The 16,920-nt window shown below is 43.0% G+C and overlaps 1 protein-coding gene across 2 annotated transcripts in view; it reads right to left on the reverse strand.

Annotated features, from left to right (window-relative positions):
- LOC115147122 (pro-neuregulin-1, membrane-bound isoform-like) overlaps positions 1 to 16,920 on the reverse strand; it is a 73,829-nt gene that overhangs the window by 17,842 nt on the left and 39,067 nt on the right. Inside the window, exons 2-3 of one of the 2 annotated variants that reach the window (XM_029689135.2) lie at positions 13,600 to 13,738; positions 9,269 to 9,327 (exon numbers count right to left, since the gene is read on the reverse strand). In XM_029689135.2, coding sequence (XP_029544995.1) covers positions 9,269 to 9,327; positions 13,600 to 13,738 — 198 coding nt within the window. The remainder of the gene's footprint in view (positions 1 to 9,268; positions 9,328 to 13,599; positions 13,739 to 16,920) is intronic. The other variant, XM_029689136.2, reaches the window with a different exon arrangement.

A 16,920-nucleotide genomic window follows, 5' to 3' on the forward strand; every position in this document is an offset into this window, starting at 1 on the left:
TTGGCTGTCCCCCCTTTGGATAATATTTCCTGATTGTCAAGGATAGGGCTGCATCCATCCTTTCTCGGCCTATACTATGCACACACAGCATTCGTAGCTCCTCCTCATCTACAGCATCCCTCCTCCTCCGTAGCAGTGAGTGTCTCTTGTTACATTGCTGGCAGCGTGCCCTCCTTGCAGCTCCAGGGGTTCACGGACATGGTATTTTTCCCTGGCTAGATAAAGGCCTCCAACTGGCCGCGGGAAGAGGTTTGGGGGTGGGGTGTGCTGAGAATTTTTGGTCCGCTAATAAAGTAAAGTCCCAGTGCACTTCTTTTTTCTAAATAGTACAATCATTTACATTTATATTTCTTGGGGTTCTGTTTTTTCAGGGGGTGCTGCATCATCCTCAGCATCCCTACTACCCACGGCTATGCCAACTAGGGGGAGGAGTAGTGGGCCACGATGATTAGAGGAATAGATAGCGACAGCAGCATTCCTTTGATTAGCTCCTCAAATTCATTCGCTGTCATCTCAGGGAGAAGCAAAATACAACTCGCTCTGTTCCTTTGCTTCCTCCACACTCCGATTACATCTCAATAGGCATCTTTTTTTGTTCCACCTCGTAGATGAAAGCATGGTTTTATTGCTGCTGTTTTGCCAGGCAATGACATGTATTCATAGATACTCAATAAACATTTGAAATGATCAAATAATGTATCTTCAGTCTCTCTCTGTGTTTTCATAATTTTCCATCAATTTGCAAGTGGCTGAATTTCACCAGAGAAATCATCTGAGCGAGGGAAACAGCGCCTCTCTGTCTCAGTATAAGAATGCTGTTCATTGACTATAGCTCAGCCTTCAACACCATAGTACCCTCCAAGCGCATCATTAAGCTCGGAGCCCTGGGTCTGAACCCTTCCCTGTGCAACTGGTGAAGGTAGGAAACTGAACCTCCACTACGCTGATCCTCAACACATGGGCCCCACAAGGGTGCGTGCTCATCCCCCTCCTATTCTCCTTGTTCACCCATCACTGCGTGGCCATGCACGCCTCCAACTCAATCATCAAGTTTGCGGACGTCAGGGCCTCCCGAGTGGCACAGTGGTCTAAGCCATTGCATCGCAGTGCTAGCTGTGCCACTAGAGATTCTGGGTTCGAGTCCAGGCTCTGTCAGAGCCGGCTGCGACTGGGAGATGGGGCGGCGCACAATTGGCCCAGTGTCGCCCGGGTTAGGGGAGGGTTTGCCCTGCAGGGATGTCCTTGTCCCATCGCGCACTAGCAACTCCTGTGGCGGACCGGGCGCAATGTGTGCTGACACAGTCGCCAGGTGTACAGTGTTTCCTCCGACCCATTGGTGCGGCTGGCTTCCGGGTTAAGTGGGCATTGTGTCAAGAAGCAGGGACACACGGATCTCGATCTTCGCCTTTCCCGAGTCCGTACAGGAGTTACAGCGATGAGACAAGACTGTAACTACCAATTGGAAACCATGAAATTGGGGAGAAAAAGTGGTAAAAAAAGTTTGCAGACAACACAGCAGTGGTAGGCCTGATTACCAACGTTGAGACAGCCTACAGGGAGGAGGTGAGGGCCCTGGCGGAATTTAGCCAGGAAAATAAACTCAACGTCAACAAAATGAAGGAGCTGATCGTGGACTTCAGGGGGTTTGGCCAGCAGCGATGCTCTTGTCCCATCGCGCTCTAGTGACTCCTGTGGTGGGCCGGGCACACTGCATTCTCAACATGGGGGCCCTCAGGGGTGTGTGCTCAGTCTGTGCTCCCTGTTCACTTATGACTGCACGCCCAGGCACAACACCAACAATGATAGGCCTGATCACCGACAACGACGAGACAGCCTATGGGGAGGAGGTCAAAGACCTTGCCATGTGGTATCAGGACAACAACCTCTCCCTCAACGTGATCAAGACAAAGGAGATAATTGTAGACTACAGGAAAAGGAGGACCGAGCACACCCCCATTCTCATCGATGGGGCTGTAGTGGAGCAGGTTGAGAGCTTCAAGTTCTTTGGTGTCCACATCACCAACAAACTCACATGGTCCAAGCACACCAAGACAGTGGTCAAGAGGGCACGACAAAACCTATTCCCCCTCAGGAGATTGAAAATGTGGCATGGGTCCTCAGATCCTCAAAAGTGTTACGATGAGCGAAGGGGGGGAACCCAAGAGCGGACTCAGAAGATGTAGCCGGGATGAATGCACAAATAGGTTTATTGATCACAGAGAAATGGGGAGTGCAGAACCGGGGTAGCTAAGATGAGTTGCAAAAACCAGGATTGTAGAGTTGGCTGAGTAGAACAGGGGAACAGGTCCTGAGGGGAATCCAAGGTAATGGTGGTGAGTGATATCCAGAGCAAGGTGGTTGGTGGTGAGATGTGGAACAGGAGACAGGAGACAGAGACAGAGCAGTAACTACAAGGAGGGGACAAAAATGGTGTAAGGCAGGGAAACGAGCAAAGCAGAGCAACAGGATCTTAAGAATAAACAAAAGACTGATACTGACTGAGCAGAGATTACGATCTGGCAGAGTGGAATTGGCAGGAATGGGTATTTGTAGAGGTCTTGATTTATGGAACGAGTTGCAGCTGATAGAGATCTGCTTTGACTCCAGCACACATGTCTCCAACCACACCATCACACACAAATAGAAAGGGAGGGGTAGAGAGAGAAAGAGTGTACTGGAGCGAATAGCTGCAGGTAAAGCATATACTGGATGACCACTAGGGGGTGTGGCAGGAGTAGATGTGACAAAAAGGTTCTACAGCTGCACCATCGAGAGCATCCTGACTGGTTGCATCACTGCATGGTATGGCAACTGCTCGGCCTCCGACCGCAAGGCACTACAGAGGGTAGTGTGTATGGCCCAGTACATCACTGGGGCCAAGCTTCCTGCCATCCAGGACCTCTATACCAAGCGGTCAGAGGAAGGCCCTAAAAATGGTCCAAGACTCCAGCCACTGGTACTGGAGTGCCAAGTCTAGGTACAAGAGGCTTCTAAACAGCTTCTAGCCCCAAGCCATAAGCCTCCTGAACATCTAATCAAATGGCTACCAAGACTATTTGCATTGCCCCCCCCCCCCCATCTTTTACACTGTTGCTACTCTCTGTTATTATCTATGCAGTCACTTTAATAACTCTACCTACATGCACATGTTACCTCAATTACCTCGACTAACTGGTGGCCCCGCACATTGACTCTGTACTGGTACCCCCTGTATATAGCCTCGCTATTGTTATTTTACTGCTGCTCTTTAATTATTTGTTACTATTATTATTATTATTTTACATTTTTTAACTTCATTGTAAGTAAGCATTTCACTGTAAGGTCGGAGCATGTGACAAATCAAATTTAATTTGACTGCCTGTCTTTCAGAACACCTACATCACGGCCTGTTCACCCCGCTATCATCCTAAAGGCGAGATCAGTACAGGTGCATCAAAGCTGTTTCTATCTCAAGGCCATCATAATGTTATATAGCCATCGCTATCCGGCTACCACCCGGTTACTCAACCCGGCACCTTAGAGGCTGCTGCCCTACTGTATGTACTGTACATCGACATGGAATCACTGGTCACTTTAATAATGGAACACTAGTCACTTTAATAATGTTTACATCATTTTTTACTAATTTCATATTTACAGTTGAATTCAGAAGTTTACATATACCTTAGCCAAATAGATTTAAACTCAGTTTTTAATGTATAAATTCCCTGTCTTAGGTCAGTTAGGATCACCACTTTATTTTAAGAATGTGAAATGACAAAATAATGCCAGAGAGAATTATTTATTTAAGCTTTTATTTCTTTCATCACATTCCCAGAGGGTCAGAAGGTAACATACACTCAATTATCATTTGGTAGCATTGCCTTTAAATTCTTTAACTTGGGTCAAACGTTTCGGGTAGCCTTCCACAAGCTTCCCACAATACGTTGGGTGAATTTTGACACATTCCTCCTGACAGAGCTGGTGTAACAGTCAGGTTTGTAGGCCTCCTTACTCGCACATGCCTTTCAGTTCTGCCCACAAATGTTCTATAGGATTGAGGTCAAGGCTTTATGATGGCCACTCCAATACCTTGACTTTGTCCTTGAGCCATTTTACCACAACTTTGGAAGTATGCTTGGGGTCATTGTCCATTTGGAAGACCCATTTGCGACCAAGCTTTAACTTCCTGACTGATGTCTTGAGATGTTGCTTCAATATATCCACATCATTTTCATACCTCATGATGCCATCTATCTTGTGAAGTGCACAAGTCCCTCCTGCAGCAAAGCACCTCCACAACATTATGATGCCACCCCCGTGCTTCACGGTTGGGCTGGTGTTCTTCGGCTTGCAAGCCTCCCCCTTTTTCCTCCAAACATAACGATGGTCATTATGGCCAAACAATTCTATTTTTGTTTCATCAGACAAGCGAACATTCCTCCAAAAAGTATGATCTTTGTCCCCATTTGAAGTTGCAAACTGTAGTGTGGCTTTTTTATGGCGGTTTTGGAAAAGTGGCTTCCTTGCTGAGCTGGAATTGCTGTTGTTCTGTTGACATTCTGTTGTTCTGTTGACATTCTGTTGTTCTGGAATTGATTTGCACTTTTCGCACCAAAGTACGTTCATCTCTAGGAGACAGAACGTGTCTTCTTCCTGAGCGGTATGACGGCTGCGTGGTCCCATGATGTTTATACTTGCGTACTATTGTTTGTAAAGATGAACGTGGTACCTTCAGGCGTTTACTTCCAAGGATGAACCAGACTTGTGGAGGTCTACAATGTTTTTTCTGAGGTCTTGGCTGATTTCTTTTGATTTTCCCATGATGTCAAGCAAAGAGGCACAGAGTTGGAAGGTAGGCCTTGAAATACATCCACAAGTACACCTCCAATTGACTCAAATGATGTAAAATAGCCTATCAGAATCTTCTAAAGCCATGACAATTGGAATTTTCACCTGAATTTTCCAAGCTGTTTTAAGGCACAGTCAACTTAGTGTATGGAAACTTCTGACCAACTGGAATTGTGATACAGGTACTTATAAGTGAAAACAATTGTTGGAAAAATGACTTGTGTCATGCACAAAGTAGATGTCCTAACTGACTTGCCAATACTATAGTTTGTTAGCAAGAAATGTGTTGAGTGGTTGAAAAATGAGTTTTAATGACTCCAACCTAAGTGTATGTTAACATCAGACTTCAACTGTATATACCGTATTCTAATGTATTTTAGTCAATGCCACCCTGACATTGTTCATCTTAATATTTAAATTCCATTCTTTTACTTTTAGATTTCTGTGTATTGTTGTGAATTGTTAGATACTACTGCACTGTTAGAGCTAAGAACACAAGCATTTTTGCTACACCTGCAATAACATCTGCTAAATATGTGTATGTGATCAATAAAATTTGATTTGATTTGTAGCCAAAGTATCTGATGCCTGTCGTTAACAAAAGAGTATAAGATGTTGCCGTTGTAGCATTTGATTGATTGATGCCAGCAAACACTTGGCCTCCCTTCAGCTAAGCTCAACTGGGGGTTGTCCTGGTGCAGCAAAATGTCCCCCAAGTGTGGCTAGTTTGGTTTTGGCTTCACACCAATCAAATCACTTCCTAAGAAAAAATGTAATTTCAGAAAAACATGTCTGTGATGGTGAGTCCCATAGGGCGGTGCACAATTGTCCCAGCGTCATCCCGGGTAGGCCGTCATTGTATATAAGAACTGACTTGCTTAGTTAAATAAAGGTAAAATAAGTCATAATAATAATTTAGAGTTATTAACGTAACTTTAGTTATTCTACAATTGTTGGGCTATATGTTTTGATTTTTAATACATTCAAAGGCTGCATAATGAGACAAATGATTATTTGAAAAAAGTTGCATGAAAGGCATGAGCTCTGCCTTGTTTTGTGCTGTATAGACTTCATCAGTTTCTCGTTCACAATTTGACAAGCACTTGATAATGCCTCAAATTTCCCAGCGGCATCCTTTTGTGTGGCTGCAATGCCCCCTAAAAAAATCAGTGTCCGTTTTGCCTTTGGGCTGAATATAGTAATAATAATTCCCTTCTCCCTGAGTGCTGCATGCTATGAAGCACCTCTCACTCACATGGCTCTCCATCATGTGATCGGGGCTTTCTCACAGGCTACAGGTGAAGACAGACACACCGGGGATTATCATAAATGACCTCAAATGCAATTATGCATGTAGTGCTTGTATTATGAAGGGTGATTTTTATGGAGAAATTCATCTTCCCCAAACTTGAAACTCACGCCCTGCTTATGTATGCCAGTTAGGCTCTACACCCCTTGTAAAGCGGATTAATGTGCTTAATCTTAAGAAGTAATTTTGTCCACTTTAGTTGTTAAACAAACACGAGGTGTGTGACTGTGATTAGAAAATTAGAAAAAAGTAATTATGTCTTGCCTTACACTGGGCATCATTCACAAGTGATAATATATCATTCACAAGCGATAATATATCATTCACAAGTGATAGGCTAATATTGTCACCCATCTGATTATTCTTGATTTAATCGTGTCTTTACATCTACTAAATTATGTATGTGTGAAATTTGTTTTGATTTAGAATGGACCGTTATCATGAGCCTGTCTCGAAACAGGGGCAGGGGTTAAAATGCATGTGCATGTCAACTACGCACTTAAATAGCGAATGGAGGACGCTTTTCCCGTGATTCATTTTCATGCCAGCCAGGTAGGCCATACTCCTGCTGTAAAGAGAAGCAATGTGTTTAACATTATGAAACTTGAGAAATCAATGTAGTAGCCTAATTCTATAGAAAGCTGATGGGATCTTCCTCTTTTTATTAGAAGCCATCACTCTGTTTTCTCACGCAACTGCACAGCTTATAGTAATGTTGCGCAACATGCTAATACGAATGACCATCAGCAGCAGCATCAGAGCTTGGAGAAGCCTCATTACCGTGACTAAATGGTCACATGGAATATGACTGCCTTCATGACCACCGGTGTGGCGGTAATACGGTCACTGTTACAGGCCTATGTGTGACTGTTGTCTTTTTGTTGTCTCAGCATCATTGTATATCATGGTGGTGTATGAACGAATGGGTTAAAGCTTGCTAATACTTTGGCTATCGACATGTCTCTAGACAACTGGAATGTGACAAGTGTTGCTGGTTCAAATTATATTTCATTTATACTCCTGTTGAATGTCTGTAGACCGTCGCTGCGACTGTCCGTTTCCTTGTTGCAGGCAGATTTTAAAAAGTTCAACTTTGAACCTGTCGCTGCGTCCGTTGTCATGGTTACCTGACTAAGTCAGCAACGAGACAATGCTCAAGTTTTAAAATCCTCATGTAGAATGCCCTACTTTTATTTCATCACAAAGTAAGCTATTTTCTTTAATTTGGTCACCATTAACTTGTAAATAATGATATTTTTGTGAGTTTATTTTCCTGTAATAATCAATAAAAATGTTCTAAAGTTAAGATGTTGTCAGCTATGATATGGTCATTATTTGAACTAACGTTAGTTAGCTAGCTAACAAGAGAGTTGCTTTAGTTGCCTGGTTTGCTAGATTGACATATACTAAATACATTTTTAAATGGAAGGGTTTATTGGTGTTAAAATACACCAGTTATGCTATTTTGGACCACCAGGGTGCTGATGTCGTGCAGCCTGTCGTTTTTGTGTTTATACTTTTTTATAATGTCAACGACAAGTTTGATGTCGGACGACAATAGAATGTTCATGATGTCACTGCGCCAACTGTCTACAGACATGTCAATAGACGAAGTATAAATCACCCTTTATAGAGCAAACAACTAAATGATCAAAACACAGGCTGTAATATGGCTTTTTAACTGGCTTGGCTTCCTCAGTGATTTTACCCACGCACCGCAACTGTTGCCAGGTAACCTATGGTAATTGGACAGTAAGGTGAGTGGGTAAGTCACAGTGATAGAGTGCACTGGGGCCGTTGCCTGGGCGGCTGCCTCTCTCCCTCTCTTGCCTTTCCATGACATCAAAGAGGTCTCTGTTCCGGTTTTTACAGTGCCTCCATAATCCACAATGACCCCCACCCACCTCCCAGAAGTGTTATTGCTCTTCTGATTATAAAATACATTGCAGGTTTAGGTTGTTTCCTTTCAAAGGCAGTAAGTAGTGATATAGAGCTTTTTTAGTACAGCAAACAACACTGTCCCCTGCCTCCTATTTGAAGGTTCAAGTTTGGAAAGTTGAATATCCATAAGTTTGAGTATTCATTTCCCCATCTTTCTTCTATTATTGTTCCATTCAATCATGACATAACTAACACAATATAAGGAAACTATAATGAACTGCTTTAAATTTCATCCAACTCTACAAAACAAGGCCAAAAGAATGGACATGCGAGAAACAGGTAACGGTGACTAACCCCGATCCGTACACATTTGCGCAACTGCAGCATTTAAACGAGGCTGCAATGAAAACTAATGGGACTGTAGCGACTGTGTTGGCATCAACGTCCGGGGTGTGAACTAAGTCTGGATTCAGTGTCGATTGACATGGTAATGGACCCATAGCACTGGAGAAATAACTGACCCCGCTGACGCTGTACTTTATAGTGTGACGTGTCACAACGTGCTGCGTGCATTATTCCACTCTGTGCCATACAGCCTCTTTCCAAAACAAGAAATCATCAATGGTGAGTGGAAAGGGAATTACTTGTGAGTTCATCAATAGTTCATTCAATCCATTGTTAGTTTTTGCGTAAACACTGCGAGCCATCATGACTCTCAAAAACTGTGACAGCCACAGTTAAATTGTGAAGATAAATTTAGCGCCCCCTTGAAAACCATATTCAAAATCGACACAAACCTTTACATAGGTATGTAATGACACATTATATAAACTCTTTATGTTGTTATATTTACATTTTAGAGTTAATAAGTTGGGCGGGTGAAAAATGCCGTTTCCCCATACGACATATCTCCCCTTTCACTATGACGCAGTAGCGTTTGCTTCCGCACCCACCATTTTTAAAAAGATGATCATGCAGAGATGGGCATCATCAAGGTCTCGTCATTGATTTTGCTGGAAAGGGGAGAAATTGTGCCTTACAATGTTATTCATATTACAGTTGACCTGGAAGTATTATGTTTTTGGGGCGCTAAATTAAGGTCAAATGTATGGAACATCGCAACGTACAAAAGTGTGTTAGCTACCGTTATGGGATACATACAACATTTAAAAAATGAAGCAACAGGAAGTAGCACTGATTGAGCATGCTCCAATCACAAGCACAGACAGGGAGAGAAAATAGACGTACTGTAGAAGCTGGCCATTACGTAGTTTTGACAGCGATCACCAGTAAATTCATTTGGACACCTGAGAGGGAAACAAAAAAGTCACAAACAGAAGACAAGGAAGAAGAGAAGATGAGTTTACACCAGATCTACAGAAGACTCACGTGCATCGCTGGTGTTGTCAAGGAGACTGATATGTCTTGCAACCAGTTCTGTTTGCGAAAACATATGTACTTGAGAGAAAAGTTTCAATCAATGTCTTATTCAACAGGCCTCGAAATTCAGCAAATGTTTGGCTCATGCATTCTGATTCCAGGGAGATTTAATTAAAACTTCTTTGGGCTAGGGTCCTTTTTTTCTAAATTTCCACCTGACTGACGTGTCCCAAGTAAACTGCCTGTTGTTCAGGCCCTGAAGCCAGGATATGCATATAATTGGTACCTTTGTAAAGAAAACACGTTGAAGTTTGTAGAAATGTTAAAATAATGTAGGAGACTATAACACAATATATATGGTAGGAGAAGATCCAAAGAACAACCAATCGGATTTTTGTTTTTTTGAGAGCCCATGCTCTTACAATGGAAAGTATATGGGCATAATGAATTATATCTCCCAGGATGCAGTTTCTATGGCTTCCACAGGGTGTCAGCAGTCTATGTTCAAGGTTTCAGGCTTGTTCCAAAACGAATGAGAAATATCAGTTTGATTTTAGCAGGTGGGTTCTGTCTTCATCTTGCGTGCATACACACATTTCCAAGACTGTATCCCTGTACTAAGTTTCCTATTGAACATACTTCTTTCCGTATGAAACTGTATAGTTTGATTACATTTTAGGTTATCTGAGGAGTCAATGGAAATGTATTTTGACTTGTTGAAAGTCTAGGGGTAGATTTTCAGATTCCTATCTCTGCATGTTGAACGAGTGGATTACTCAAATCGATGTCGCCAACTAAAATGACTTTTTGGGATATAAAGAAGGATTTTATCTAACAAAACGGCACTACATGTTGTAGCTTGGACACTTTGGATGACAAATCAGAGGAGGATTTTCAAAAAGTAAGTGAATATGTAATCGCTATTTGTGAATTTGTGAAACCTGTGGCGGTGGAAAAATATTTTGATGTGGGGCACCGTCCTCAAAGAATCGCAGGGCATGTTTTCACTGTAATGCTTACTGTAAATCGGACAGTGTAGTTAGATTAACAAGAATTTAAGCTTTCAACCAATAGACACTTGTATGTACCTAAATGTTTAATATCCATAATTTTTTACGATTATTTATTTGAATTGTGCGCCCTCCAGTGTCACCGGAAGTTGTCCCGCTAGCGAGACGCCTTAGCTGTGGACTCCATGCCTGAATAATTGTCTGATTATCAACCTCTTTTGATCCATCAAGAAAGGAAATCGAGTCAGGATGAGTGTGTATGTGTGTCTATTAGTAATTTGTATGCCGTTCTACTCCACTCCATACACACACACACACACACACACACACACACACACACACACACACACACACACACACACACACACACACACACACACACACACAACAAATTGTCTGGATGTATTGGCCGTCTGGCTCTGGGAGAGACAGTGATTGGAACTTTGGAACTGACCAATGCTCAGTTTTTTTTTAAATCTGCCTTTTTTGACGATTCTTCGTTTGTAAGTTGTTTGTGTACTGAAGCGGGAATTAAGGTGTGGGTTAGGGGCGAAGACTGGCAGATCATCTGGTGTCTGATGACAAAGCAGGAGGCTGAGTAATGTCTTGCTAAGGAAGAGATTGTGGAGTGAGATGCAGAAAGAATCCAACAAGCCAGTCCAGCTGTGATTCAGATCTGACAGGGTCTGCTGGGCAAGGCCATTGTCTCAGAGGCAGAGAAAGAAAATGGGGATAGAGAGAGGGGAACGTGGGAGTGGGATGGAAAATAGCAGGAAACTGATAGGTGTAGGTGTTGCTGGTATGTATGCTGGTTTACCCAGAGGTCAGTGACCATTGTCAGGTAGAGTACAGTAGGACGTAATTCGAATGTACTGCCGTTTCAAATAACCGCATGGCTAAAGAAAGACATTCGTATTGGCTATGAATATTTACATTTAAATATGACTAGTTAAATACATATTAAATAAAATAAAACATATAATTTGCTATAAATGAATTGAGGAGGGGGTCAGGATGGAAAGCGTTGCTTCCATGATGTTCTGACCCTTCCACACTGTGTGCCTGTTACAGAATCCGTGCTCCGACTGTTCAGGCTTCAGCGAATCGGGCTCCACAGGGACCCCTGGCAGACAGGTTATTTTTGTAGATAGAGTTATTTCTGAGGGAGACCGAGAGGTTATTTTTCTCCCCTCCCTTCCAGTGACGGCATGCTGCATCATTTACTGAAAGGAAACAAAATATCCCGGAGACAGCAGCATTTTTGCGCTTAGTCACTGAAGTATTTAATACGAAACTCAATCTGTCGGTGGACGGTAAGAGTCTGTCTTATGTATGTATTGGATGGCCCAGACCCAAAGTGTATCCTTGGCAATGTCAAGCCTTGTGTCAGGCACAAAGAGGGAGGAGCTGCAGTGATTTTCTTGCTGCTGCAATGGAAGCAATAATACCATGAGCTATCACCACCTCACCATGTCTTTTGAAAACTACTGGATGTTCTAACCACAGATGTAATGATGTAATATACAAATTGGGAAATGCTGTAGATAATTAGGAAGAGTTTACAACCTCGGAATGTTTCTAAAGGGTCAATCCACTTTGCTTTACAGACCACAGTGTACTTAAATGCCTTAGTGGTCAATTGGTCTGGATAATACATGATTTTACCTCAGATGGATTTTATATGAATGACAATGATGGAGAATGTGGACAGGACAGCAGAGAGGTGATTATCTTGTCAAATATAGATGTCAGCGATGTATGCTGTTGCTTCTCATACGAAGCGTGTAAAGAGCATGCCAGCTTGTTTGCTGCTCGGGATGATTCGCTACTCATGTGCCTTGAGCTGAGTACTCAAACTCTCAGAGACTGAGTCACAGAGGTTCAAGCCACAGGGGGCACTGGGAAAGCACATCAAGCCCCATCCTGCCTTGGTCTCTCATCGGCTCTATTGCTTGGATCAGGGCTGAACACTCTTGACAACAAGAGTGCGATGCTGGAGCATAAATCAATGTCCTACTGTAAGAACACGGCTGATCCTGACATCAGCACAATGTCAGCACAGAGTCATGTTCAGTAGGACATGTGACGGAAAACAATTTAAAACGTTTCACAACAACAAACTAAAATGACCGTTTCTTATTGGACAAGTCCAGGTAGTGCCTCCCTATTACAGTCTGTTTAGTTACATTTGGTGCCTAATGAACATGACCCAGCTCTAAGGTTACAAAGTGAACAATGAAATGGGGAAGAATACAGAAAGAAAATCTCATAAATGTAACATAGCCCCAGATTTGGGGTTCGTTTTTCTTAAATGGAGTGCAGCTGTTGGGCTGTTGCGATGAAAGGAGCCGGCATTAATAATGTAGGGGGGCAAAGGAGCATGTGGATAGGGACCTCCACCTGCTCAGCTCTCCATGCTCTCCCTGTTGCTTAGCCCAGTTAGAGTCATGCAAAGCGTCCATTAGAACATGCTGCCCTAAAAGACATAGGGATCCTCCCCACCTAAAAGACTCAGCTCTCCATGCCCTCCTGTCCATTGCTTAGCCCAGACATTTAGAGTCGGCTGCCCTAAAAGACATTTCAAAGCGTCCATTAGAACATCCTCCCCTACGGCTGCCCTAAAAGACATTTCAAAGCGTCCATTAGAACATCCTCCCCTACGGCTGCCCTAAAAGACATTTCAAAGTGCAGAGGCAGTACATATGTACACCGCCATGATGTCTTGTGCATTCACTTTCATCTCTGCTCAGGTCTTTGGATTGTTTAATGATTTACTCCAAAAACATTCAGCTGACACCTTTGCTTTACTGTAAAAAATACTTTGCACTTTCCTCTAAACTAGGCACAGTTTGGGCCTAAAAAGCTCTGGGGCCTAATTTAGCAGGCATACATGGGGCTAGACATACCGCATTCTAAAAGATCATGACTTCAAACATGATAGATGGTAAATGTTATGACTGCATCTACTGTATCAGCATGTGCTACTTCTTGACATGTACAAAATAGCAAAGTAGTGTGCTGAAGTCGGCACCGGCACATTCTATAATGATACATCACGGAGCACAATTAAATATTTAGAAACAGCAGCTTTAAGCCATCAGGAATTGTATTAAGCATAAAGTCAAACATAGTCTGCATAGTATAGTACAGTGTGTGGTGTGGATGGTGTTGTGTTTCATCATGTCCTACCTGCAGAGGAACTTGGACCTGCCAGGGGTGATGTCCAGGGTGAAGCACTCCCCTCCGTTTACGCAGTAGTTTTTCTGGCTGTCACTACAGCGCGTCATGTGGCTGGAGTTCTTCACCACAGCGGTGGTGCTGGTGGCAGCTGCAGGAAGATACCAGGGATTAGCAGGAAATGGATCCAGTCATCCCAGTAGACCCCTGGGGAGTGTTCAGCTGAACGCTAGTGCTTAGAGAAAGCTACTGTGGCCTCTCTGTACGCTCAGTGTACTTCCATGATTTATACCCGTGCCCTTTGTTACAACGCAAAATTAATGGCAAGAGATATAGTAAACCGAACCCACAAAGCAAGGATTTGCTTATTGATTACTGCTATCCTTGACAGTAAATATATCAATAAAATGCTTTATCGCACATACGCCTTTACAACATAAAGATGTACATATATATTTACAAGAAATAAAAGACACCTCTTGCGGTAGAGCGATCATTTCAACAACTCAAATATAAATGTACCATTCCAGAGCTCAATTGTGTGAGAGAAGACCTGAAACAATGATGAAGCAGTGATATAACTCAAATATTAATAAAACATTTACAACTCCTTGCTGTCTAAATAATGACTTCAAACCTAAAGTCAATTCAGAACGGTTATCTTATCTTCAATGAACCAGCTTTGGAGCAGTGATGTTTCTGAAAAGTCTCAAGACGTGGAGACGCATTTCCCCTTTTCTGCCCATTGGAGCAGCTCAGGCCAGTGCCGTCCAGTGAATCAATAGGCTGGAGCTCTAAGCACTCTGTCGGCTGGAGGTCTCTACAGCCTCTCCCCACAGCCTGTCCACCCCAGTCTGCACTGTGTGAAAGCCCATAAACATTTTAAATAAGCATTTACCCCCCTAACCCTCTATCTCATCCGGATGTCACTTCTTGCATCAGAAGCCTTTGCGCATCGGAAATACAATGGATGCAACTTCCGGCCGAAAAGATGCCAGAGCTCAATGACTAGGGGGTTGAATGAGTTATCTTGCAAAACAAATCTACTTCCTGGCATGGATGGAGGCTCTAGTCGGTTTGACAGTGTTTAGGACAAAAAAACATCCAGTCCTGGGCCGTGAACCACCCACCGGGCCCTTTCAGGCTCAGAGCACCACAAGGGCAGGAGGAATATACTTTCACATACATCATTTTGGCTTAAAACCACATTTTGGTCCTGGCTAATTCCAGCCGGACGAGGTGAGAATTGTTGCATACTTTACTCTTTTTTAATGCCAATGTGACTGGTTTAGGCCTCATTGACGATTCCGACGTAGTGCCGTGCCTGTGTCTCCTTCCTGACAGACAATCGAGTTAACTCATAGATTGTTGTTGAGATGACGCAATGATTTCATAGGTCACAGACACCATCAGGTTACATTTTGTACTGAGAGACATTACCTTTTGACTAAATGCAATTCAATCTCTAGGGGCCATACTGTTGTTTCCCAGTAAACAGCCAACACTGGTTGAATAATTGACAATGCAACAGATTGCTTATCTCCCACAAATCGAATTACTTGCTATGCCACCGTTAAATCAATCAAAAGTCTGCATCCTACTCTTCATTCTAAAAAACAAATGTAAGCTCCCCTCTGCATGCAGATAGACGGTAGCTAATATATGGGGAACAATCTCTCCTCACAGACGCCAATGCAATTACACTAGGGCTTAAATAAGGGACAAGTTTAAGTAATGACACACTCAACTAATCATGAATACCAACCATTCCAACGATATGACCCTCAGACAGCCTTCCTCACTTTTTCAAATCCACCAACTTCCAGGTGCTAAATTGTAGGGCAGTTTATCTATTAGAAATGTTGAGCCTTTTCAGCACTGCAACTAAAAGACTGGCAACTGGCCTACCTACGATTGCTCTGCTAGATAAGGGTAATTGCCCAGTGAGGAAAAAATAAACACATCTGATTGCCATTACTGACGTTTTCAGCTTTCAGTTTTGTTTGGGACCTTTCAAAATGTCAACCAGCTATTGATACAACAAATGTGTGTGGTGAATAAGAAACCCAAAACTGGGGAGCGGAGACACTGCTTGATGGAGTGTCTCGTCCTTCTCCTGCATGGGCTGGTGGTGGATTTTTGCCGACCCAACAGCCCATTGCAGCTTACCGTATGCTTCCCAGTCAAAACAGTTCACGCATATACACTATATGTACAGTTGAAGTCAGAAGTTTACATACACTTAGGTTGGAGTCATTAAAACTAGTTTTTCAACCACTCCACAAATGTCTTGTTAACAAACTATAGTTTTGCCAAGTTGGTTAGGACATCTACGTTGTGCATGACAAGTTATTGATACAGATTATTTCACTTATAATGAACTGTATCACAATCCCAGTGGGTCAGACTTTTACAGGCACTAAGTTGACTGTGTGTTTAAACAGCTTGGAAAATTATGTCATAGCTTCAGAAACAGTGCCTCTTTGCTTGACATCATGGGAAAATCAAAAGAAATCAGCCAAGACCTCATATTTTCTTTTGTAGACCTCCAGAAGTCTGGTTCATCCTTTGGAGCAATTTCCAAATGCCTGAATAGAATTCTATTCATTGACAATGTGACAGGTTAAAGGACATATTCATAGCCTGTTATACATTGAAAAGTATGAGTTCAAAGCTTCCTGATGCGCGTTTTAGATTTGAGGCAAAAAGTACTGTTTGCATCCCAGGAGTCAGAATCAGGGCTTAAGTATGACCCTGCTCTAGTCCAGAGCATGTGTTTACACACAGTCCTTACGGGTCTCCAGAGTGACAGTATCAGGATAGACATGCAGCCTCTCCTGCTAGAGAGCGAAACATCAGATGAGGTTTTGCTAGAGAAGCTTAACATTGCTTGTGCTAATGAGAGAGAAAGACGAAACAAAAAGCGGTTTAATGCCCCACAGCCTGCTACAACTGTAAGTGTAGTCCAGTTAGAGGATATGCAATCTGCAAAGTGTCCTGTGAAGGAAGCCAAAGCTACGATACCCGCAGAACTGTTAACAGAGTTAGCTGAACTTAAGACAGGTGTAGCTTCTCTAAAAGGTCTCAGTGCAGAGATTGCTCAGATTAAGGAGACATTACAGCAGCCTATGTTTCAGTCACAGCCTTGTGCCTATGCCCCACCCCCAGTTAGGAGGCCAGATAGGGACCCCCAGCCACCTGTTTCCCAGCAGCAGTATTACAGCAACTACAGTCGGTCCCAAGCACTTGACCCTGCACAGCATCAATACGCACCTAACCGGTATACCAACCACTCTGCTCAAGCTCCAAGGAGGTGTTTTGTCTGCCAGCAGG

The sequence above is a fragment of the Oncorhynchus nerka genome, linkage group LG19 (genome assembly GCF_034236695.1).
Source record: "Oncorhynchus nerka isolate Pitt River linkage group LG19, Oner_Uvic_2.0, whole genome shotgun sequence".
NCBI lineage: Eukaryota > Metazoa > Chordata > Actinopteri > Salmoniformes > Salmonidae > Oncorhynchus > Oncorhynchus nerka.